At 45.5% G+C, this 26,605-nt stretch overlaps 2 protein-coding genes across 2 annotated transcripts; both read right to left on the reverse strand.

Moving 5' to 3' along the window:
• Window positions 1-840: 840 nt before the first annotated feature.
• Window positions 841-3,715, reverse strand: nek2 (NIMA-related kinase 2). Its single transcript, XM_057017463.1, has 9 exons — window positions 3,383-3,715; window positions 2,893-3,110; window positions 2,560-2,803; window positions 2,382-2,464; window positions 2,173-2,299; window positions 1,847-2,075; window positions 1,619-1,673; window positions 1,467-1,528; window positions 841-1,163 (listed from the first exon to the last, which is right to left on the reverse strand). The coding sequence occupies exons 1-9, from the start codon at window positions 3,476-3,478 to the stop codon at window positions 985-987; spliced, it is 1,293 nt and encodes a 430-aa protein (XP_056873443.1). The 5' UTR covers window positions 3,479-3,715; the 3' UTR covers window positions 841-984.
• A 1,769-nt stretch (window positions 3,716-5,484) lies between these two features.
• Window positions 5,485-26,553, reverse strand: lpgat1 (lysophosphatidylglycerol acyltransferase 1). The gene is made up of 8 exons (XM_057017465.1): window positions 26,006-26,553; window positions 25,290-25,542; window positions 20,581-20,699; window positions 17,796-17,891; window positions 16,173-16,452; window positions 13,409-13,535; window positions 8,140-8,246; window positions 5,485-7,929 (listed from the first exon to the last, which is right to left on the reverse strand). The coding sequence occupies exons 2-8, from the start codon at window positions 25,525-25,527 to the stop codon at window positions 7,781-7,783; spliced, it is 1,116 nt and encodes a 371-aa protein (XP_056873445.1). The 5' UTR covers window positions 25,528-25,542; window positions 26,006-26,553; the 3' UTR covers window positions 5,485-7,780.
• Window positions 26,554-26,605: the final 52 nt, after the last annotated feature.

Consider the following 26,605-nt stretch of genomic DNA (forward strand, 5'->3'; position numbering starts at 1 on the left):
ACGTCATTAGCTAATAATTTAAAGTAAATAATCCCTGCTCTTCCTCAATTTATGCACTCGGTTCGGCAATTCAAAAAAGAGTCTTGTTTGGTTGGCGCATGCGCAGAAGCAGGAGGCCGCAGTTCTGGTTCCGGGTGCAGATCGGGCACCGAATTCAGAGTCTCGCCGACTGGCTCCGGTTTGCAGACGGCTGAAACTTTGCACCCGAGCCGGTAAACTTTCCACACGGAACAATGCGCGTGAGGACGCCTCGCCGCGCTCCCATTGGCGGAGGAGACAGGAGGCCAGTTTTGATTGGACAGATTTTGTGACCCTTTAATGTGGGCGGAGCCCGCGGCCCGACCACGGCGGTTGCTACACACGCCGAAAGTGACGTGTGGCTGAAGTCATTCCGATGAAAATACATTTATATGGAAACTTACTGACTTCAAGGTCAAGGATTTACGACAATATGTCCCCCTTTCATGTTCAGTGAAAATAGAAAGGATTAATCTTTGAATGAGAAGTCGTTTATAAGCAATAAAATTTCTCATCTGCTAACTTTTTAATCAGTTCTCATCTTATCAAGTCATCGTGAACAACCTGGTGTACTTAGGTCAATCTCGGCTGTGGCTTTTTCTTTTAATCAACGACGCACGTCATCTGTAAACAAGGCGATGATGACCTCTGGTGGAGTCTTAGTGAAGCAGAAAACCGTCTGCGTTTCTTTAAACTAGCCATTACACATATTTCCCCCCTGTATTTTACACAGCGATGCAAAGTGTATATGATATTATTAATGAAATAACTCCAAGACAGGTTTTGCATAACAGAATTTTCAGTTTCTGTACGTGCAAACACTCAGGTTGAAATACCTTTTATTGTTATTTACAGTGCAAATATTTCCATAAAAACACCATTTCCTGAGAGCATCTCGCTCACAAAAATTAAATATGCAAAGAATAATGTAATCACAGTTGTCAGGGCTCTTGGCCTTCACAGCAATCATCTTAAGCCAAGAATGTTCCTGCTCTTTAACGGACACGTCTGTCCTTCCTTCAGAGTTTGATCACACATATTTGCCGCCTGCAGCTTTTTAAAGATCAGTTGTCGGGACATCTCAGTCTGATGCTCCTTCTCCATCACAAAGTGAACCTTCTTCTTCCCGGAGGAGAGATCCTCATCTAAAACAGTGAAGATCCAGGAATTAAGGAAGAACAATATGCGTATTTGTTGTCAGTTTAAATGGGAAAATGGCTGAATATACCGCTTTATTTTTTTCCCCCCAAGAAAATGCTTTTTAAATTCTTTATTGGTGGATAAGAATATTTACAGGATTTTAAAATACATCAAAATCTTGACTTAAATAAATCCCATTCTAAAAGATTGAGAGTTTTGAAAATAAATAAACTAAAAAGAAAAAAAAAAAAAAGCAGCTTGTCCTAATCAGCTGATTAAATCCAGAGGTCTCCGTCCAATTCCCATACCTAGCAGTGCCCAGTGTCTCTGCTGCTGCTGCCGGTTGTGGTTCCACAGTAGATTCTCTGCTCTAAGAACATTTGGAAAAACTCATTGTCAGTTTATATATATTCCAGAAGTGTAGACAACTCAATTTCTAACCTCAAAAAGCACTAAATACCTGTCAAGCTTCTCCGTTGCCAGTCGCTCGCGGACAGAAATCTCTTGTTCTCGTTCTGAGGGTTACAAAAAAGGAAAGAATTAAGTGCACGGAGGGGGTGAGCACACATTTTTCTTACATGCAGCGTCACTTCATTTCAAGATCTGGTTAAAAAGATCCTGCAAACAGTTGTGGTTGAGAACTAAAGGTCACTCAGCATTGTGAGGGATGGGATGCAGAAGGCCTTACGTTCCAGCCTCTGCTCACGCTCTTTTAGGGCCTTCTCTCTCTGCTGCAGGGCCTGTTCCCTCAGTCTGAGCTCAGCTGCAGTCACACACGTCGGCTCAGCCGGCTTCTGAGGGGGGGCAGATTCTGCAGACTTCCTTCGAAGTCGCACTTGTGCCTTCTGCTCCTCAGCGACGGCGTCGGCCAACAGCCTGCTCTGCAGGATGGACTCAACGGACGGCCTCAAATAGTCCTGAACAGCGAAGGAGATCAGCTAATGCACCCACATCAGGATACCAGCTTGGAGGCAACATCTACTAACAGCATAAAGTCAAGATCTTATTCTCAACCTTCAAGTTTAGCATTTTGCTGAGCAACGTGTTCAGCTCCTCAGAGTATCGGTAAGGGATTCTTCTGTACTTCCCCTCTCTGATCTTCTCTGCCAGTTCCTTTTGATTGTACGCCGTAAACGGGGGGCTAAAAAAAAAAAATATATATTAGAGGTAGTTTATGAATCAGCAGCTTGGAAAGAAAAACAGCTCAATGAAACAAGACTTACAATAAAGCACACAGTTCGTACAGCAAACATCCCAGAGACCAAATATCCGATTTCTCATTGTAGGACAAGTGGTTGATTTGTTCCTGCATGGACAATAACATCTGAGGAGGTTAGGGTCAAAAGTGCCGAACCAAGGTTAAAAACGTCCCTCAGTACCGGGCCAAACGCGAGGACTCACCGGAGACATGTAGTAAGGTGTCCCTACAAACGTCTTCGCAAAACTGGTTTCATGGTTCAGGATCCTGGCCAAGCCAAAGTCTCCCAGCTTTACGTTCTGTTTGATGTCCAGGAAGATGTTGGCCGGCTTCAGGTCCCGGTGAAGGACGGTGGCCCCCCTGCCATCGCTGCGCCTGTGGCACTCCTTCAGGGCTAGCGTGAGCTGCGCCATGACTCGCAGAACGAACTTCTCCTCCAAAAAACGCCTGGAAAAAAACAATGAAACACACCCACCCTACTGATACGCACTCATTAAAGGACAGATGGTCACTAGCAGCGTCGGTCGGTCAGTCACCTTTCTTTGATGCACCGTGTAATGAGGCTGGACAGGTCCCCCCCCTCGCAGTACTCCATCACGATGTACAGCGTGGTGCTGGTCCGGTCTATGATGCGATCGTAGTATCGCACGATGTTGGGATGCCTGAGCTCCCTCAGCAGGTTCACCTCGGACACCAGCATCTGCTTCTCACCTTCTGACATGGTGCCATAGTCCAGCTCCTTCCACACCAGGACCTTCAAAATAAAATAAAACACGGTTCGGTTGCCCAAACATATATTCCAGGAATTGGTTTAAACTTTAACCAAAGAGCACTACGAAAACTGTAGTTTTTATCGTATGAGTTTTAATCTTTCCCTAATTCCTTTAGTGCAGCAGCTGAGAGAAGTTCTGACATTATGGGCTACTTATTCTAGGAATCCGCCGCGTTTCCAACGGGTTCATACTGGAACTAAATTGAAGAATTCAGTGATCTGTCACGATTATCAGCTGACTCGAGTTGACTCACTTTGCCATCCGATTTTCGCCTTATTTTCCGACATCTTCCATAGGATCCCGAACCTATCGTGAACAACACATCGTAGTCCTCCACACGGGACGGCATCGTGCTTCTTGGAGGAAACAGACGTAAAATTGTTCGATTTAACGGTAGCTTTTAGCCTCACACAGGCACCCACGTAACTTAAACTCCGGGGATAATTCGATCCTTCTTCCTCCTCGTCTCTTAACACTGGTTTTTTAGTTTAAAAGGTCTTAATGTTTGACCTGATAAAGTTGTTTTGTTCCACAGGTCGCAGAATGTAAAACAAGGAAGCGCTTGAGCGCTGTTTAAATTGGTTCCCAAATATTCGCTCGTGATTGGTCGGCTCAGCCTCGGTCCTGAGCTCTGATTGGTCGGCTCAGCCTCGGTCCTGAGCTCTGATTGGTCAGCCAGAAGATGCAGCCAGCGCCCGGAAGCCCGCGGAAGCGGAGCGGGAAGTCAGGAACTTCTACACGGTGGTGCTAAAAACACGAGTTAATCACGCTCAGCGAAGATTTATAACTAATTCTAAATAGTTTTGATTGGTCAATAGTTAAACTTTAATCGCATCTAAAATAAAAAAAGAAAAGAAACAATCACCTCAGTTTTACCACAAAACTGCAGGCAAAATTGGATTACGTTTCTTGCCTTTTTGGCCAAGTACACCTCGTTTTTGTGGTTCTATTGGATACCATTTACTAATATTAGGTGCAAATAAGTAGCAGACACGCTACCCCAAAGCCTTTATACAGGCACTATCGTTAGGCTAGATGACATATAAGGGAGACATCTGTCCAGTGTTTTGCTCCCTTCTAAAAACACCATGAAAGATCTCAACAAGTCAGTGGGGTCTGAGGTCAGCAGGTCAGTGCACAGCTATGGGGTCGGAGATACCTGTAGATGGATGCAGGGAGGAGAGAAGCACAAATCTTGTCTCACTTTCCTTCAGGATATACAGCATTAAATCTCCAGTTACCCGCCCTTCTGCTAAAGTTTGCAATAGATTAATTTAACTTGCTCATTCTGTTGTGAAAGGTGAGCAGCAGCGACACCTGCTGGTAGGTGCACGTCTGCTCGCACCCCCACTGAAGTGCTAAGATGGCTCCGTAACAGTTTCCCAAAGTAAGAATGCAGAAAATAATTGTAACCTGTTATGCAAGCTCCATTAATGAAATGTATAGTCTCAGGGGCTGTCATGCATCTTATTTAGGTTTCCATGGTAACTCCACTTTTGGTGGCGTCAAATGGAAGTAATTTAAAATAAAAAACAAACTGCAATATTACTCTTCCTTCCAAAACATCTTGGAAACGAGTTTTAATGGTCCATTGTCCCATTTTGTGGAACACTTTGCTGTAAAACAGCATTCTTCTTCACATATTTGACCATAAAATTGGCAGAAAACGACGCTGCTGTGACCTTTTACATGTTTTATACCAGTACAAGTATTTTGTGCTGTAAAATGGCCGTGTAGCAAGGAAGGAAGTAGAAAATGTAAAATTACATACAACTCTTCAGATGAGGGTCCTTTCATCTGTATGGGCCGTCTGTCTCGTTAGGCTTCCTCTCATCAGCCTCTTCCCCTTTAAAGTAACTGATAAATCCTTTAGCTGCATCATCTGAGGTCAAAGCAAGTCCATTTCAAGACTAGGAACCTCAGCTAATTTACTTTGTTCTGATTTTCTTTGTTTTACTAACCACAAACCATTGTGTGTGAAGATTTGCTGTCAGGAGAAATGAAAAATTACTGACTAGAAACAGGTCCCTAATTAAATAGTTGCTCATCAACAAAATGCAGCTTTATTGGTGGATAAAAACATTTACAAGATTTTAAAAATAAATTAAACTCTTGACTTTAACACAGGTTGTCCAGGTTGTCCTCATCAGCTGATTCTCCACATGAAGGCAACATCAACAACAATAACTCTCCCCATAGATCAACATTTCTATGAATTCTATTCTAATACTATTCCTCTTAAGTTTCCCAGACTTTTAATGTTTTTTTTGTCCAATTTCATGCAACATTTTGCTGTAAAACTCCCACATTCGATAATCTACCTGTTGACAAGGCAGAAAAAGAAAGATCACACTGTTGTGAACTTTAAGATGTTTTATTCCAGCACAAGTATTTTGTGTTGTAAAATGGCTGTGAGCTAGGAATTAAAGGAGAAGTACAAAATGGAAAAAATTACAGACAGTTCTAATAACATTTGAGCTCATTTCCTAAAATCACATCGAGGAAAGGGTCTTCCTGCCTTCTTTGGAAACACATCAAATAAAAATGAAATAAAATAAAAGACTTCAAGTCACTCTTGATGGAGGGGAACCACATTTACAGCCTGATTTCAAATGTTGTACCTACCCAGTCAGGTAGCCCTTTCCCCCCCACCTTTCCCACCGTCAGCGCCACGCTGGGAGGTCAACATCAACAAAGGCATATTTCTGCATTTGTTCACGATCACTGAGCGTTTCCTCGTGTAAATGACGGCACGAGTACATTCGAGAGAGGAGAGCTGCGTCGGCGTGTGACCCGCGGAGCCGTTCAGGCGGGGTCCTCGGTGGTTACCGGGTTACAGGTGGTGCGACAGGTACGGCGGCACCTGTGGGAAACCCGCTCAGCGCGTCTACAAACGCGTAGACGAAGAGGAGCTCCGTCGCCTCCGAGAGCGCCATTTTATAAAACAAAACACAGTGTAGACGAGTGAAGGCAAACTCAGCTTTCACCTTTAAAAAAAAATAAAATCATATTTAAGCAGATCAAGAAAAACGCTGCCGTCGCTCCGACGAGGGAAATTCCTCTTTATGTACAAAGGTGACACGAGTAGCAAAGATTGTGGAATTTAAAATCAAAACTGATGGACCGCGCTCACTCACTCAGGCAGGTTCTGCTGTAACTTTACAGTAATGACACCTAAAGCTGTGGAGCTCAAAAATCTCTAGTTTAGAACGCTGAACAAGAGGGAAGCTTCTATCACAGAGGCTGATTCTCCTCCGTCTCCTACCACCCTGACGACACTGAGCATATGGCTTAAATATCTGTGGTGATGAGTTCCACTCCTGGGGCCAGGCAGCTGTGGGGAGATCCGTGCATGTGTACTTCCATGTCTATGTTTGGGAGAACTGACTTGGGCTGCCCACTCTGCAGAAACCTCTTCAGGTTCAGATGTGTGATATGTTTCCCCCCACATTCATTCTGGTTTTTGCAGATATTTGTTAATCAGAACATCCACAGACTGAAGCGTCTGCATGAACAACCATGCAGTTGGGCCTCTAGTCCTACAAACAGTAGTGGGGACAGTTAGCTTGACGCTGTACTGAAGCTACCGTGGAACATTATTTTGTTGCAGGAATGCATACAATAAAGTCCTCACAAATATAGTACAGAAGCACACAGGTGTGGTTGATTTTACAGCGTGAAATCTGGAATTCACAAAAAAGTTTGGGGGGGGTTTCAGCACAACGCCACTGTTTTTTCCACTTTTAAGAGCAACAGCACCGCTGTTGACACAGAAATGATCCTAAATGAAGCGCTGCGTCATAGCCACCGACCGTTTACGGCTCTCAGCAGGGCCAACACATAAAACCACCATTCTTCTTGTTCTTGTTCTTCCAGTGAGCTCAGAGTCACGACACACAGATGGACGTGGCGGCGAACTAAAGTCAACCCAAAAAAAGACATCAACGGCGAACGTGAGGACCGCTGTAGGGGAATGAAAACACCGACAGCTAGCACTCAGGGACACTTCCTGGGACAGCTAATAGATAGGGCAGTACGGATCCTTAGTGCAATGGGGGCCGGAAGAGCTGCTCAGCCTCGCTGTTCATACAGCTGCTCACTCTGGGAGGTGGGATCGGCCCACTGATCCTCGGGCTGAAAAAGACAGGTCCAGCGGGCTTCATCGACTCTTGCAGACAAAGAGGATCGAGGGCAAAAGTGATGCTCCTAAAGACACAAACACACGTGTCTGTTCATCCTCTGAACCTACTACAGCTACAGCCGGGAAGGGGGGAGCGGGACTCATGTCCAGAGCGTCCTCTCGAGGAGTCCTGAGCCACACGTCTTGATTTTTGAATAAAAATGTATGCAGGTGGAAGCGTCTGGGTGGATGAGGACATGTAAACATCAAAATGTGGGCTGTGAAAAGTGCGCGAGATTATTCTGCTAGGCCAGTGTGCGGCGTGGACTACAGCTGCGACCGCTTTCACGTCGTATGGGTGGTTGTAATCTGGGTGTTTTGTCGTCCTACATGTTGCGTTATTTCCGCCAAAGTCGCACTACTGTTGAATGTACATTCATCCATCGTAGGGAAGTCGTCATCGGGCCAGGCACCCACCGATCCCGAGGCGTTTCCAGTGGTCCAATAGAAACTTTTGCCTCTTCAGTGCACTCAAAATAAACAGCAGTATAGGTACTGGAGGACTCTGTACCACATGAAACCAGAGGCAAAGGCAAATGACTGGATAGCACACAGCCAGACGGGGTCAAGGGTCATCTGTCGGGAGGCCACTTTCTGTGTCCCATCGTGGGGAAACGACCCTATGAACAGAGACACAAAAATTACATTTGTTCCTCGGACCTGCGTTAAAAATGCAATGATTTCTGCTGCGAGTTAAAATCGGCGCCAAGGCCGAAATCCGTTGCCACGGGAAACAGCACAGTTGTGCTGAGGTGATGCACACTGCAGAATCATTCTGCTTACAGGTGTTTTGACCCAAAACGAGTGAGGCTGGGATATATGGGATGTACCTGTGTCATAGAAGTGGGCCAGCAGCTCTTCTTTCTCCACAAACCTCTGATACAACCAGTCACCCAGGGCCTCGGACTCCACTGGAACCTCCTTTATCGGGTACATCCTGACAAAAGGGTGAAATGAGGCACAATTCAGATCACTCAAACTGTCCACACTCGCCTGTAACGATAACTGGAATGACTGTTTCACCATCTTGGAAGGATCTAAGCCTAAGGAAATGCCCGATCATATCGGATTAACATCTTACAACGCACCGTCCAGCCGCTTCCGTCGTTGCAACCACCTGTTTGAAGGGCCATCGAATGCCCTCCTCTACTTCTGACATAAATGAACACGTTACTGGCCTGTACCATCAGTCAGCACTGGGAAACCCGGAGGACGCTTACATGTTAGTCTCATTTACGGCCACACGAGGGCGGAAATGCGCCGCACGCCCACGCAGCGGGCCCCTGGTCACCTTCAAATGGAGGTTACAGTCTCCTCCCTTGGACACAACGAGTCCTCTGCACTCAACATTTGCTCAATATTCCTGACTGGATAACAGCGGCGGTAAAAGTGCATCCCTTCCTCTGAGATAAGCTGCTGGAAGATGGACTTAATAAGTATTGACGACCAAAGTGATCAATCTATAAAAGCGCTTTAGACAAACGGAGCACCACTCCTGTCAGTTCGAGATCCTGTCATGTTTTAAAGAGCACATGCATGCTCCTCTGTTCGGGCGGACTTGACCATGGTTCGAAACATAAACCAGAATGAAGCCCGAGGGACTGTTTGTTTACCCTCAGCCAGTTTAACCTGTAAAACGCAGAGAAAACAGACTCGCCGCACACTTTATTGTGGGAAAGGTAAAATTCAGCTCGAAACACTGAGGGTGGAAAATTGAGGAGAAAGTGAAACAATTAATCGCCATGACAGCAGAAAGCAGACCAGCTCTGAAAATGCCAGATAAACAGAGGAGAGCGGGAAAAGCATAAAAAAATAAATAAAAAAATAAAAAATATATAAATAATAAAAATAATAACAAAATAAACTTACCATAATAAAATTCAAGAGATTAATAAAAATAACTTCGAATGATTTAGTGCTTTATTATTATAAAGCACTTTAATTCTCCCCAAGCCCCCCCATTAAGCTCTAATAAAGAGCACTCAAAAAAAGAAAACAGCAATTTCACAACAGCAGCGACTGGCAGATAAACTCCCTGGGCAACATGAGAGGGGACTGAAGCGGGGCGATTGCTGAAGCCTTTCCTCGTGTGTCTGTGGGTGTCAGATATCGGAGGTGTGGGGAGAACCGGCCATGCCTGCGCTCACGCGCGGGGAGAAATTAGCTGAAAAACCAATCAAGCGCACCTCCGGGATCATCGTGGACAGCCGTTATAGCAGAGGATATTAAACCGGTGAAGGGCGAGCTCAGCGGCGCCACTGTCATATATCCACACGCGCCTCCAGTTCTGACCACTTCCACACAGGCAACGGGCTGGCTTCTATTTCCAGGGGTCTAAAACTCTAATATTCTACAGGGTGGAAGCAGTATGGACACATTTGCTGTGCCAGGAGCTGCGCTAGCACGGGCCTCTGGGGGTGGCGAGGAACCAGCAACGACGTGCTGGCCTGTGGCCACGGCCTCACCCTGATTTCAACCATAACCCAGTTGGCACCAGTACGCTTGATAACCTGACACCCCGGTGCACAGACAGCTGAGCTGCAGATTTGCTTTCCGTCTGTGACCTTAAACGTCAGACATTCACTGCAGGCTGACCTCTGACCCCACCAGCAGACGGATTTGCTTCAGTACACAGAAGTCCGATTGATTCCGGGTTTGTCCCCCTCGTTCCAGTCTGACAGATAATAAATACAAACGTAGCTTCTGTTTCTACTTTATTCATTAGAAGAAAGACAAAGTGGAATTATAAACAAGGGAAAATGGGAAGCTTCCGATTCCTTTTCAGAGGCTTTTGAACCTTTCGGCTTCTGTAGCCCTCTTATCCTCCAGATACTGTTCCCATCGCTAACAACACCAGGAAGCTAATTAAATTGGACGTTTGCTGGAAAACTCTGCTCATTCCACAAGGCTCTTTGGAGGGGAGCCATTCATTGTCCAGGGACTCAACTGGGCCCTAACTCTCTCCGGTTGGGAAAACTTGAGAAACAAAGAGGCGCCCTGAGACTCCTGCTGTTGAGTGAAGTGATACAAGAGGTGAATATTGAGATCAGCAGCTGAAGGAACTTGGGGACTCCAATCAAGTCTCCCGTCCTTCTCCCATCATTTGCTGCTCAAGATAAGGCCTCATCTGTGTGCACCAAAGCCCAAAATCCTAAATTGCTGCCTTTCAGTACTTTTTCTTAATCAGCCTATAAAGTGAAGTTAAAATAATTGCCTAAACAGAGAATCAGTTAAGTGTAATAAAGAATTAATGAAGTTCTCCGCTGATGTGCATGTCAATACGATACATGCGACACCACGGGTGCAGGACTCCTTAATTGCTCCCATCTTAGAGGAAAGAGCTCTTGTGAAACAACGGACACACTCGCATTTTCACCAATAAGAAAGAAAAAGGGTTAAAAATTCAAAACTTGAGGAAACAAGTAAATCAGCCCTGAAGTTGAGCGCACAAATATTGCTAAAATACTGAGAGGTGGAGAACGCAACTCAATGCAAGAGGAGCGCCGGAGTGAACCAGGCCTGGATATTTGGTGATCTTTGACCCCTCGCATGGATATTTGGTGATCTTTGACCCCTCGCCTGGATATTTGGTGATCTTTGACCCCTCGCCCGGTCAGCGTGACGTTGACCAGGTGAGGGGACGCATCCTCGGGGACAGTTGCTTGGAATATGAAGGCAACAGCCTCGCACGGGCGCATCAACCTCGCATTACTGCGGAGGTCAAAACGAAAGGCCAATGAAACAACAGTCACGGCTGGATTGAGTCCATGACCTGAACCGAGACACACAGACTTGACACCAGACCAGGGTTTGGGTCATGTTATCAGCCAGTAAAAGAGCTTTCCTGGTAAACAAGAACGTGCACACAAACAAGTACACCAAGACGCATCCGAGTGTTTAAACTGCAGAGTTGGGTAAGTGTGTACTTCCTCTTCCTCTGTGGTAGCCTACAAAAACACCAGCCGCACACCTCTGCCAACTTGTGTAATTCACGCGAATGCCTTGTAGCTTTAATAAAGGGCAGTAACATATTACATAGAGCTGGACTCAGGGGCGGCCAGTGACTCGCAGATAATGCGAAGATATCTCAGCAATAATGTTTAGGTCAAAGGTTTTTTATATTGAATTATTAACAGAGTTTTACAGATAGTGATTACACTGTACACATGCAGTACGTTTATACAGGTGACATTTTAAAGTTCAGAGTTGAGAACCATAATGTGTCGAAGGGTTTTATTACACAATTAGAGTTTAACGGGCAATGGCTGCAGATTGTGGAAACGCTTCAGCTGCAAGTTCGACCGCTCGTCCCGAGTCGCTTCGCCGGGTGAAACCGCTGCGTGTGCGGCTTGAATGTGTGTGTGCGATGAGCGAGCAAAGTCAAGACTGCACAATTCACGTCACCTTTCAGGTACTTAAAGGGGGAATAAAAATCCCTGCTTTCGTAAGAGCACAGCACAGCAGAAAACAAGAAAAAGGCGATTTAGAAAGACATTTACATTTTAATGTAATTTACACCAGTCTAACTCTCCTCCGGTCCCTGTACACCCGATCTGCCATTCATAGCTAGGGTTTATTAGGCTGCAATCTGGAAGCCTGAGATTATGGGGGAGAGGGCAGAAAACACTGAGAGCAAGGGTGAGGTTGAGGGGTGAGGAAAGGTATTGGGAAAAAGGGAGAGATGGGCGGATTAGGATGTGCCACGGCTCATCGAGGATATTACTTAAAGCTGACTGTTGAAAAGCAGCGATTCAGAAGCAGAAGTAACCTCCACTGCCTCCAGACAAGCCTGGATCTCCACAGTCAGTTCAAACAGAGGCAACACTGAAATAAACGACGACCTTTGCAGCTACATATTAACGACCCACTTCATAAAGATTGCCTCTGTACAACTGTCATATGGCGCTTTAAATTGCTGCTACCCTCCCAGTGCTTAAACTTAGCCTCCGACACGTGTTCTAATATTCTGAATCTGTCCTGGTCAAAAATTCTAGGCTTCACTCAGCTGAGAATATACCCTACGGCCCAACAGGACCATAGAACTCTGGACGTCCCAGCCTCACCAGCAGTGTAAGCCTACCTCCTTTGCCATTATCATCGCTTTTGTAGCTGTGCACAGACTTGTGAAGTGAACAATGGCGGCCTGTTCTTGGTCGGTGCCTCCCTGCCCATCCCCAGGCCTCGGTGCTGCTGAGCACATCAGCGTGGCCACGTCCCAGAGGTGGGAAGGGACAAGTGTATACTCTGTCTAATTACAGCCTTAACGAGGCCCCAGGTTTACTCTGAGCATGCAAAGGAGCCTCCAGGGCAGGCTGCACGCCAGGAGTCTATAAATCACCTTTAGCCTTTTCTGCCATAAACCCCAAGCTGGCAGCGTGTTTTTTAAAAAGCACAACAGGGCATTTTTGACTATTGCTCGTACTTGATGAGTGCTGCTGATGATCTACTCTGTCACCAGAGGGCCGCATTTATCTTCAACCTATTGTACAGAAAATCTAATCCTGGCACACGCTCGTCATACGGCTGACTGGATGGATTAGTGTTGCTGGAGATCTGGAGGCTACCACCAGCACGGAGGAGCAAACGTATTTCCTTCCCACGAGAAGACACAATACTCGGTGATGACTGCTTTCACATTTGCATATTTTTAAACAACCCCGTTTAGCCTGTCATCCAAACCAAATTGTGTCAAAAGACAATTGAACAGATACTTTTTCCAGCTCTGACAACTATGAGTTGTGAGCAGCAGCAATAATGAGTGCAAAAGGAAGGTTAAGTGCACGAGACGACGTGATGAGACGGCGCTATCCTTTAACTCCACAGTAAACCAGTCATTGTTGGCCCAATGTGGAGCTTAACAGCTGCCACATTGTACAAATTACAGGTGTCAGAGCAGCTAAAACATGGCTAGACCACGACTGTTGTGTGTTTCTACCATTCTTGGCACAATAACCATACAGTGCTTGGAAGTCTTTTGCATACTGGCTGAGAAATCTTTTGCATATTAAAAATTCCGGCGCTGTTCCCCTCACATTACCATGATACACAAACATAGGCAGCTATTTTAGAAGAAGCGACAAAGGACAATACTGTTATTACCTGTAGTGCACGTGCGTGATTGTAGGAGGCCTGTAGCCAAAGATCCAGGTCTGGATGTCCATGGGTCTGGCTTTTGGGTAAGCTATTGTCACATCTATTACCCACTGCAGGCCTTTACGCTTGTTACCTGTGGGGTTAAAAGGTAAAAATCAGGACGGGGTCAGAAGGCCTTGAAAAGAAGGTTAAAAGTGAATTGTAAAATTTCTGTATTTGTGCAAATGTTATTACAGGTGAGGAAAATTCACATTAATTTGTTCCTTGATGAAATTCAAATGGTTTCATTAAAATAATGCACGTTCTCTACATGAAATCTCCAACCTGCGTGCAGTAGGATGTGATGTCAAAATCAGCACATTTCACTTTTTTCCCCTGATAAAAAATGATCTCAATATTATTTGATCAACACCCAAAAATAGGCTTTTCCAGTCACAGCACAGCGGTGTCTTTATTTAGCAGGTGTAAAAGTGGATTTTTAACTTGTTGGCCACATAATGTGCATGAAGTGATCGACGTGTGAGCTACAGTAATAAGCAAGGAAACTTATATAGTTGTTAAAAGGAAGAATAAGACCAAAAAAACGGTGAAAGACCTGGTGTTTCAGTCATCTTAGTATTTCAGAGACAAAACAATAAAGCTAAATGAAGCTAATGGAGGAAAAAGCACACACGAAGTAGCTCGCCAATTTAGTCGACATTAAAATGAGTTATTGGCATCTTGGAATTGATGTGACTGGATACCAGTTCAGCTATCCCCGTGTGGGTAATTAGATCCAGATCTCTGTCCAAGCGTGCTGAGAGGCAGCCATAATATCTCGTGAAACGCTGGCTGAAGACCAGGGCGCCGAGCCAAGGTGTCTTATACACTGCGACAAACAATACTGTACAGCAGTCACGGTCATTTAAACTGACATCAGACACGCTGCGTCCTCTTGCGAGGAGCTGGAGGTAAAGACAACAAGATGGACGATATTTGGCTCCATATCAGACCGCTCTTTGGTCCAATTACTGCATTTCAAGGACGCACCAGACATTCCCACTGAAAAGTGGGTGACGCCTCCCTCTCGTCGGTGCTCTCCAACACATTTGTGTTCACGCCCAGCCTGAATCGCCCAATTTTGTGCTGCTTGGAATGCTCAAAACTGTTTCGTAACACACGGACCTCATCAGTCCAGTAGACAGACTCGTGACTGGCGACCTGTGTGTCTGTGTTCATCTTTGCCTTTGAGCCCGGGTGACACCGCGTGCATGAAATGCAGCAGCACCCACATTTACATCAAATCTCATTTTCTCCAAGTGGCTCATTTGTCTGTGAGTGAGTCAGCAGGCTCCAGGCCCCTTTGCAGAGCATCACAGAGGGTCACAGGGAGACAGCACAGAGCCTTTTGATCAGCCAGACACATGCTAACCCCCAAAGGAGTGGGAGGGGGGGGGCGCTCTACAGTATTATTCTGTAGCAAGATTCACATGGACAGAGAGAGATTTAAGCAGAGATGAACAGTGAAAGGCAAATGTGATGTTCACTTCACCCAAGCCAAAAAAAACCTCATTAGTGCATTTAAATAAACTGATTACATGAGCAACATATCTATTTAAATAGCTGCATATGCTTGAGTATCAAAAAAAGTGTTTTTCCGCCTTGTTGCCAATGTTTGAAAATGATTGCCCCAATCTGACTGAGATGAAAAGGTTAAACATCCAAGACTGGCCAGACACAGAGACATGCCGTCTGTGAATTAAGACAGTACGGACGGTCATACAGATTGCTTAAAATTACGGTAGAAATAACGGCCGATCTATTTTGCGGGAAAGCCTAATTGTGAATAAAGCTGGGCTTGTTTTAATGGTATAATAGTATAATAGGAGACAGTGTGCAGGGCAGGCTGGAGGACAGATTTTAGCAGATATGTGGAGGACCCGAGTCCCTGCGCGTTATCTGTAGGCCAAATGTCTTTGCTAATTTATTGTAAACACAAACCATCCTGAAAATGGATTCCTGAGCCAGTGGGAGTCTGGACTGCAGTCAGGAGGAACAGAGAGACGACATCTCTCTCCACACAGGTTCTTTTAGCTCTCCAACTGCAGTTTATAGGATGGGCAGATAAGCTTTAATCTGCTGATTTATGTCAGAGTCATCCTGAGAAACATGACCCATCAGTAGCCTCAATTAATATGTGTATGCTAAACTCTACGACCCAGACTGTAATGAACATTGATACTGGTGTCATTTTACAGTGACTGACAAATTCATATGGAGAGTTTGAATACTATAAGTATGACAAATTCATATGGAGAGTTTGAATACTATAAGTACTGTGGTCTTCCACGCTGTGACAGCTGAACCCGCCTCCAAAATAAAAAATACATTTTCCCAACAATTAATTGCTGTGTTCCACTGAATTCCTGCTAACTGGATGTAGAGCTGGTCTCTCGGGGAATGGGGGGGGGGGGGACACACACGTTAATATGACTCTCCTGCAAATGCACACTGGAGTTGATGCAATTTTTGGCACCTCCACACACATCAAGCCTTTCTACTTCTGCCAGGCTCCAGCAAAAGTCACCTTTCATTTCAAAACAGGACACCCAGAGGACAAAGGGGCACAAATAAAAAGATGTGACATGTCACGCAAACCTAAGGTCACATCAGAACTAGCAGCCTAGAACTAGCCGACAGCACACATTTAAGGACAGATCAGCACCTGGTGAACAGGAACAATATTGTGCTCTTATATTAGCGTGTGTGTGTGTGTGTGTGTGTGTGTTACCCGTCTGATTAGGGGTCCCGCTCTCACTGCCCACGCTGCCGTTCTCCTGCTGGGCAGACAGGGTTTTCAGGATAACGTGGGTGGCTCCGAGGCGAGGCAGTGTGACGTGAGTCAGGTGGGGAAGAGAGTGCTTTTTCGCAAACACCTGGCTGGTTTCTCGCCGCTTGCGCAGGAATCCGCCTTCAGGAAATAGCACTACCCATTTCCTGTCACGGCTGTGGTAGTATTTTTCTAGATGATCTTTCAGATAGACCAGCTGCTTGTCTCTGTGGGCTTTACCCTGCAGGATCAAAAGAGCTTCTGGTTATTCTAGTATGTATAGACAGAACAGGTCAAGGGTCATGGTACAGATCACACACCAGTTGCTGCATTGAGGATTAAAAAGAGTCCCAAAGACAATTGGTTATATTCAGTTTCTTTGTTGCACCTTGGTTATTTGCCTGAAAGCGACGTATTTTTGATTAGATGTTAGTTTGCAAGCGCACACACAACCAAACAAGTGAGTGCGAGCTAATTTACATTTTTGTGTTTCCAAATAGATAGCCTGTACGAATAAACACACTTATCTCACTCAACTCAGCCTGTGAAAAGACTCACGTTCCCAAGATAAGATTTTCTCCAGCATGGAAGGGACGCGAGGTCACATTGGACCATCAGCCCAAACAAACCATTAAAATAGTTTTCAAGGGCTCAAATCCTGTTTTACTTGGCAATCAGCATGTTGCTGCCGCATGCCGACACTGAAACAACACTGAGGTATGACTTTAATTAGGAGCGTCTCCTGGGAGTTAGGAAAGCAACTCGGGGGAAAATATAGTTCTGGAGTAAATATAAATGTGTAACAGCAATCAAAGCCTCCTCTGTTGCTCTGTGCATAATGATCTGGAAGACGTGTCGTCAGCCTGAGTGGACAGCAGCTGCTTGGAGGACCAAAGCAGATGCTGGCAGAGCTGTGTGTGGGATTCTGGTGAAGCATTTAAAGAAAGCGCACACAAGTAAGCCAGAGGGCAGTCGCACCGAAGAGCAGAAATGGCTAAATTTGCTGCTTCACGTCAGGCTGTTAGATGGGCAGTTTCGCTCTCAGCATAGTGCCAGATGTGAAATTCCATGGCAATGCATTTGTGTAACCTCAAAAAAATTGTAATTCCCTTGCAGGGCATGGTAAGTTTCTGCCGCTTGGGCAGCGAGAGAGGACTGTGAAGGTTTTACTCAAATTATTTAACAGTCAAGCAAGTAGGGAGAGGAAACTGTTCAATTTCAGACTGTAATAAAAAGGTCCACATTAAGGCAGTTTGATGATATGAAAATACTACTAAAAACCATATTTCATGATGTATCCTGGCATGAGGCAGTAAAAATGACAAATATTTGAATAATTTACATAGGAATTAGAAATATTTCTAGATTACATACAACTGTGTGGTTTGAGACAGACTATAATAATAGGAATAATTTAACAGGAGGGGTAAATGGGTAAAGAGAATACAGATTAAAAAACAAAATAAACAAAAAATGAATGTAAATTATGAGAAGGTGGTGAAATGTGAGGGAAAAGTCACTAACAGGCGTAGGGCGAGTGGTTTGAGTAGCAGAAAGGATGCCAGAACCTGCCGTGTTTCTCACCTGTCTGATGAAAAAGTCACCGTGGATCAGAGACACTAGGCCAAAGTTAGTGTATTTAAAAACGTGGTCCATCAACCACATCATTTTTCGTACAACCTGAAACGGGAAAAAGAAACAATGAAAATCTCTGACAAAAACACAACTGCACATCAGGCGAGGCCACAACCCCTCTGATCTTTCCAAAGGTGACCACCTGCCCTGCTGCTGCTCCTTTTACTGCCACGGGGACAAACTGAGCAGGGATGCTCTTTATTAGCATTGGGAAGAATAACAATGACGACAGCATTAGAAATGTCCTGCACTGATCAGGTACAGCATGACCGCTGACAGGGACAGGGGTGAACCAGCGACGCAGTAACGGGGCCCCATCTTACTGATGAGCTGCTGTAGCTTCACCAGTTGATACTGGTTCTGATCGAAAGATGTCAGCAAACACAATGCATCAACATTTCGGTTACATGGGGCGTATAGAAGCAGACCACGAGGGTGCCGCTCACAAAATGAGCACGCAAGCGCAGACTGGACCAAAGTGTGCAGACGCCACAGCAGACCTAGAGGTCTAGCAGAGTCCGGGTCGGGAATGACCTTGGCCCAACAAATAGGTTTTGACTACGTGCAACCAAAGAAGTGGCAGCCAAAAAGCCTTGTGGGAGTTCCCGATTCTGAGAGGAGAACAGTGGCCCGACCACAGAACCTCATCCGTTCAAGCTGGATCCACGAATAAACCCACGGGTTAATTCAGAGGAGTTTCTGCAGAAGCTTTGTTGCGGCGTCGCCCTCACAAATGATGAAATCTCAGCAGTACACAGCGGTGCTCGGCATGAAGAAATTCCCTCCAGCTTTTGCTCAGAACCTGCGTTTACAGTAATGGAACAGACGTCGACGCCTCCGGCAGCGAAGAAAACGAAAATAGCGGTTAAAAAATAGAAGAGAAGAAGAAAAGCCAATCTCCATAACAACATGCACAGGGGGCAAGACTGGGAGGTGCACCTCCACAACTGTTTAAGGACAAACAAGCAGTCTAATTTTCCTTTACACCTCTTGTTGCCTCTGATATACAGTATTGCAGATAGAACATGGAGTTAAAAGGAGTATTACATAATAATCCATCTGTTTACACGCACAAAAATACTCAGAATGTTTATGCCCCAATTACACCCCCCCCTCAACCGATGACAGTAAATGCTTGATTATCTTATGTCTTATAAGAACGTCCTATCAGATCTGAGGTCTGAGGTGTGATAAGAGTGAATTTGTCCCGATAATGACCTCTGAAAATGGCCACAATCTTAAATTTTAATCTTGTTTTATATTTATGACCAAAACCCTCCGTGTGCGGGGAAAGCCGTCCAGGTCTCCGGGAATTGTGACAGAATGTAGCCACACAAGAGCCAAGCTGACTGGGGAACAAGGAATGTGGCATAAATAAGGCAGTCTTTTCATTTTATTTTTGTTGTTGGAGATTTTTCCGTTAAAAATAGCTCCAAGGCCACCATTTCTGGTTTGGAGGACCAGATTCCAGATCGGTGGTGGGACAGAATCGTGTTGAGTGCTGCGGTGAGAATATTGGAGCACAATCAGAACTTTTTAATGCCTGTTTTTTATCTTCATGTGTGAGGTTCAACAGATAAAATAAATGAACCTTTATACAAAGATAATAACAATAACCTTTGTGGCAAAGGCAGGCTTCACTGCCAATGTTTTGTAAAATATTGCCCACCATCTGGTCTTCATAGTCCCCATCATAGTCCCTCTATGACAGATTGGGATTTTACATGATGTCTGTTGAACCTGGCCACCATCATCAGTCTCACGTGCTCTGGTGTTATCAATGGCCTGGACATACGGGAATAACCACCATCTCCTAGGATACAATAACCCCGTGGTGGGTCCAGCCCCTGAACATAGAGCTGTGCTTCAGGCCTTGAGTTGTGGTCAGAGCCTGGCTATCTAGTGCCCACACAAAGCTTGCAGCTTAATAGAATAAAACAGTTTTCTGTTAAAGTAACACTCAGCAGCTGCAGCGGAGGGCTTGATCCTGAGGTGGCATCCATCTACACTGCCCACCACTTTGGCAGAAGCTGGTGATCCAACCAGGTGCTGAAAGCCTGCAGCAATTCTTTTCAGCTTCTCCAGCTTAGAAAATATAATTGGACATTTTTTCAGGGCCAGTACTTTATCTGAGACCCGTTGACTGATGTCACTGGCTGGAGCGTGGAATTGAGAAGGCTGTTGACCCCATAGAGTTGGAGGTTGCACCTGCCAGCCTGAAGATGATTAAAGCCTCCACCTCCAGACCCCAGCCTCAAAAGAATCTTTTAAAAAGGTGACAAACAGATGAAGAAGCATTTTTCGATCAAAAACTGGTTTAAATTTTTAAAGACTTCGACCAAACGACCAATGAATGTGTTTGTTTTTTTTGACGGGCTTAAATAATTAAATGGGCCTGGCTGCTTTCGTCTGCAACCGGGTTCATAGTCATTATGTGACACTACGACATCAAATGACTACATAGTGCACTCAGTCCAACTCCCCTCTGTAGTGAGTAGGGAATAGGGAGCGAGTGAGAACCCTCAGGTGCGTACCCCGAGGTATAAAGGCCATTTTCTGATGAAAGCGGCATAACGCATTCCTGTGCACTGATGCTTCAGGGCGTTTTGATTCCTTGGCTTGAAAAGGATGTCCTGTCCTGTCCACGCCCAAAACACACAGTGTAATTTCCCACTTCCATCCAATTACAAACTAGCTGATATGGTCTGAGCCAGTTACTGCCCGCTGGCCTTACCGTGCCCTTGTCTTGGAGACACATCATCAGGGTGCACACATCTCCTGTGGATTGGTGGTTTACTATGACCATGGCTTCCTCTTCCGAGATCGGTCGCACGTCATCACCCCACTCAGTTACTGCGGGCGAAAAATAACAGAAAAGCCTTGGTTAGAAACATTCGCCAAATGGGTCATTGTTAGAATGTCCTCTTGTTCTTACAGTATTTGGAGGCCGTATGTTTTTACTGTGTTTACTATGTTTTTACTTTTTCTTTTGACTCCATCTGTGCTGCCAGGATTTTACGTGCACGTCTTTGATGCTAATGCAAACCGTCAACAGTCATATTAGCTCTGTAGCAGCTGGCAGATCACAACATATGGCTAAGCTGCTCCGCAAGACAATAAAGGCGTATTAAACAGGCGTTTTAGAGAAGTGAGCACCACTATAACAAAACCTGCGCAACAAGTTTTTGAGTGTAACTGCAATCTGGTTTGTTGTCTAGGAGATCTGCTTCCCCTGTACACCCATAGTGACCCGCAGCTACGGAGAGACTTGGGTCCACGGTGTGGTTCTGTGAGCAGGAAACTGCTTTATTTATTTTTCCAGTTCTGACTCTACCATTTGTTGAAGACGCGCTCCAAGGCTGCTGGGCAGATGTCTGTTTCAATGCTGGGACTATATAGACTGGCAACAGATTCTACACTAAATCTACATTAAACATCGAGGCAGACGCAGAAATGGAATCAATAATGTCTGAATTAATTATTCTGTAGCTCTTAGTAGATTTAAATCCAGATGTAGCTGTTGGGGAAAACATTGAAACAGCTCGTTGCCACAAGTGAACTAAATCATTGAAAGGTTTTTCATTAATTAATCCATAAATTTACCAACATGGCTCTCTCGTACGGTCCAGATATGCTATTACATTGCTATTTAATGTCATTCACTTATTCAGTTATTAATGTTGCTGCTAATCACATTTTTCCGACATGGAATAAAGGGAGCGAAGTATCACGTAGGATATGAAATATTCATGACTTACAAACCGCACTTGAGCACTTTGCTTTAATTATTTGATCACAGAGGATAGTTTAGAGGTTTCGGACGAGATCCTGCCGTATTTACAGAACATCTGTCATAGACGCTCATCCAGAAACCCCCTTTTTTAAACTACACAAAGATTAGCCTGTAAACCACATCGCCTCAAAGTGCAACATTAGTACAGCGGGTTAAAGAAGAACATTTTTGAGTCAATCTGGATCAAGACAGAGGAATTCGGTGGGAAAAATGAGTCGGTTTTGCCAGCAGAAGGTACAGTAGATCATTAACAAACAGCCATAAAGGAGCCGTCCATCTGAATTCATAACGCAAACACTAACTTCCTGTTTCCCGGGTGAACCAAGAATGTCCACACGCTGGCGCAGACTCCGATCCCTCGCAGAGGGGTTGACTAATTGCCCAAAATAAACAGAAGACAAATGACTCGGGACGAGAAATGACACATTAGCTACACTTCATGAGGTCGGACGGCGCCTGGAATGGGCGACAGACATGGTGCGATAAAGAAGCATGTCGTCATGTGTGCTGAACTCCCCATTGTTGCCTCACAAGTTGAATAGATGGGTCAACTGGAAGAATACATTAGGGAGATTGTCTTTGAGATGACACAGTTAGCGCTGCAGAGTGACAGCCATGCTGCGGGCGCGCTGGCTAATCTGCTATTTGTGGTCACCTTATAGTGTACAGCTGACCTTGCCATTCATCTACAGCCTCTCTGGAGGAGGAGAGCAGTGAGACACGGGGGGGGAAAAAAAGAGTGAGTGCTTGTGTATTTGAAACGAGTTCCAGAAACTGTGGGCAAACCCCGTATGAACCTCGGTCACCTTTAAAAACACACATGCCTTTAATCGCGTAAGCGGCCGGGTCGATACAGGGCTTACTGAAGAGGGAGAAAAAAAAAAAGCACAAGTTGTTTGTAGAGCATCATAAAAAGCTCATCCCTGATCTGCTCCAAAGGAAACATAGGGGGCAAGAGTGCACTGCATACCAGTCTGTATCTTCTGATCAATTAGGGTGGAGATAATTATAAAGCAACACCATTAGCATGACCAGTCAGGTCTAATTAGCTGTCACCTAAAGTAAGCCATCAGAGTCAGTGGAATCTGCTGAGCAGGGTGAGCAGCATTTAAACATAAACTCTCCACGCGATCATTTAGGTTTCCTGCTAAGATTTCCGGCTTTACATCTGTAACTAACGCCATGTTGGCACAAAGTGTAAAAAAACCCCACAGTGGATTCTCAGCCAAGACCGACAACATTCCAACAAAGACCATTTTCAGATGAGCCTGGGCGATGTCCATCAAAAGTGGTGTGTGCATACTCACACCGTCCAGAGAACAAATCTTATCAGCCAAGAAGCAGATAACACTTGTGTGGGTGCAGCGCGGCTATAAAGTATCTTTGACAAATCAAAGGGCGTTCGGTTATAGCACCAGAGCGACGTGACTCATGCCGAATTCTCTGCTGCTTAGGACATCTTAAACCCGATCGATCTAGAAGAGGGAAATCCACGAACAAATCTCATTATGACTCGCTGAAATCCGACATTTGGGTTTTCTGACATGTGTGCCGACAACGTGCGAGTTTCGAACTCCCCGACCTCTGCACTGAAACGCCCTCACGCTGAAATCACAGCATCTGCTACACTCCTCACAGAACTTGACTCCTGTTGCCAAACCCGATGTGCGAACATTTCCAAACAACACAAGATTATTCAACAGAGGCCAACTTCCTGTCGACTTATGCGACTTCCTGCACCTGTTTGGAAACGGTTTGGCCAGAGTTGACAGAGGTGCAGAGGTAAATTTAATAAAGTTACGTTGCAACAGGCTAATGCTAAAGAGCTGACTCGCCATTATAGCGGCACAGTGGGGATGAGTGTGAGCATAAGGGTGACTAATTGGACGAAACAGAGTCAAGCAAACAGAGCTCTGGCTGTTGTCATGATTCTGGATGAGTAGGGAACAAAGGTCAAAGGGGGATTCCCGACCCTTTACAGTGAACGCTTGCGAAACCATCTTTCGTGCTGTGTTTTCACCGTCAGCTCTTCAAATCTTAAATCCTCTGACATCCACTACTTGGAGCGGCGTCTTCGAACGGTGCGTTCGAGGAAAACAGTCCCGTGCTCTGTGCTCAGGTAACGAAGAGACCTCGTGTTATGGTGCTCTTCATATGGAAATACGTCTCTCCTGACCTCCTGGCTGAGTTAATCATCTATTTTCCAACCCTCCCCAAGACTCAATGTCTTCAGCGCAAAAGACGGAAACGCCCAAAACCATTATGTGGACACTCCATCGTACAGCAGCGGAGCGCGGTGCCCGCTGAGCGCGTTGCTCCATCGGAAAACAATGTTCCGTCAGAAGCGACAAGTCTCAGGGACGGAACCGAAACAGATCCATATCAACAGATTTCAACACGCGGCTTCCTGTCAAACGTTGGACGCGTGGTCAGCTGTGCAAGTGCAAACGCTGAGAGTAATGAATAGTTTTTTTTAAAAAGTCTGCAATAAAACTGCAAAACTGGCCGAATATCAGCACAGACAACGCGATGAGGTGTTGAGACGGTTGTGTGTTGCAGTGATGAGAGGAAAGCACCTTTTCAGGAGTGGTGCAAGACAGATTCCGCAGCCTGATGTTGCCTTCAACCCCAGTTATAAATGAAAATGTTAAATAACTGCATATTATCTCTAAATAACCTTTGTTATGCGTCCGATGTTGTTATACATGTGTTATAGGCCAGCTATTGGGGAGTCCAGGGGATCCTTTGAGGGCAGGTGGTAGCTAATCCATGCTTTTTTAAAAACACCCCTGATAATTCAGCCCTCGTGCTGCGTATTCTTTTTAAAATATGACCTCCTATCAGGGCGGGCAGACCCCTGTGGGCTCAGCCACGTGTGTCGGACAGCACCGAAGGCTTCAAGTTGGACCTCTCCTGCAGAGGCACACAGGTGAAGGCGGCCGTTTTAAACGCCTCAACCCCCGCGGCATCATTTTCATTCCCGGAAATGAAAACGGCGCGTTTGAAAAGGGAACCAACCGTGACACGTTTTAGAAAATACAGGTCCACGGCCTTGGCAGCGTTGCGCTGTTTCACTTCCACATTCTGTCAATCAAAGGCATACATATTTCCCCACGCACGCCCAGGTGTTACATAGGCTGAAAGCGTTGCATTATTAATAAGCATGCCTTGTTGCTCCCCTTGTTCACCACTTAGCAGTTTGTAAGCATTTTGCTCGCAGCTCTGTGCAACCAAACACCATCGACTGCTTCAATCACTTCAAATATTTAGTCAGCTGAGAGGAAGTTGTGACGCGCGGCAGCTCTTGTGGCCGCATGCATATTAGGAAACTTACTAAATTCTGGCTGTGTAAACAGGCCAAACTTCCCCTGCCAACGATTTTTTATTTTTTTTACAAATTGCGTATGCACGATGCATCACTTTAAGCGAACCACCCCCTCACTGGATATAATTGGAGTCGCCTCATTGATATTGCATCTTATGTGCAAATAAGAGAGAGAAATAAGCTCCTGGCAGAAAGGTGGCCAGAGGTGACCTTTGTTTTGGAGTCAGATTGTGTGTTGACTCGTGAGTAAGCCTTCACTATTCAATCAAGCGTGTAAATGAGTAGCAGGAAAAGCTGCAAATGGACAGACCTGGGACTCTCTTACCTGTGTAACCTGCAATCCAGCCCCATGACGACACCATGGCCAACAGCCACTTGAACATAATTCCTTCAATGTGCCAAAAAGCAGAGCGGTCCCATATTCTGAGTGGCTGCAGGAGCAGCAGGTATAAGCAGTAGGATGGGATGGCTACACAGTTGTTGATGAACATGAACACGAAGCGGACCACAGCCCTGAGCAGAACCCAGCCCAGCTTGCCGGCACCGTCCAGGAGCTGTGCCATCCTGACGCACACCGTCTGAAACAGAAATAACGAATCGTTATGGGGCTTTGGTGAGAAATTCAATTCCCCCCGGCATTAAATCGTGCAGGGTTGGGGGTTACGGTTATTTATGGTGTCCTACCGACCAGTGTTAGCTGTAGCGGTGATACAGGGGACCTTATAAGGACCAGACGCCCGGGATGTACCGGAGCACTTAAGAAATGCTAGCTGCTGTAGCAGCAGGGCGAGTTAGCATCCAGGGTGCAAACGTGTCAAGAAAGGCTCACGAATTACAAACAAAAGGGTGGACCAATATCAGGTACACCGTGAGGGACACCAGACACGTCCCATACCTACGAGCTTTATCAGTGCATAGAATAAATTTGATTGGATATGGCGAAAATGAACTCGGGATGTGGATCACAGTATGATATCGGTGCCCTCAGAATATACTTCGACTCTGTAATTTACAGTAAGCTCGGCAGCACATGTAACTCACCCGATTAATGTCGCTGAAGGACACCCGGAGACGTAGAGGTTTGTTGGAAGGAGATAAATAGCTTCACGTGTGGCTAAACCAAACGCTCAGGTTAGCATTTTTTGCTGACTGATTTGGCCGGTCACTTTATCAATTCGGGGGGCAGCGGTGGGAATGTCTGCTACCAGTAATACAAACCCCGGGCGACAAATCCAAAGACGAACCCATTTAGCTCACGTTCGGAGGGCTAGTCTGGCGAAATAAATCCAAGCGAGGGCTGCTAGCTCGCTAACTGGCTAGCGAGCAACTCCAATTGAGCATCGCTGGCTCCATCTCACCGACAGATACTGGGATAATTCCACGGATGCATCATCATTATCGTCATCAACTTAGCTAACGTTAGCTACCAAGCTCTCACCCGCAAATATTGACAAAAGGCGGATCGGGCCTGCGATCAACGCCTCTATTTCAACAAACGGTACGCAAACTGTGAACGACACATGCACTTTAACTACGAAGGAGGGCGAATTTTCACGGCTTGGCTTGCGCCTCCCGTTATCTTTTTACGATGCAAAAGTTAACGGAAATAGTAAGGTCAAAAACGGAAGTACCTTCTTTACT

This window comes from Takifugu flavidus, chromosome 19 (genome assembly GCF_003711565.1).
Source record: "Takifugu flavidus isolate HTHZ2018 chromosome 19, ASM371156v2, whole genome shotgun sequence".
NCBI classification, from domain to species: Eukaryota; Metazoa; Chordata; class Actinopteri; order Tetraodontiformes; family Tetraodontidae; genus Takifugu; species Takifugu flavidus.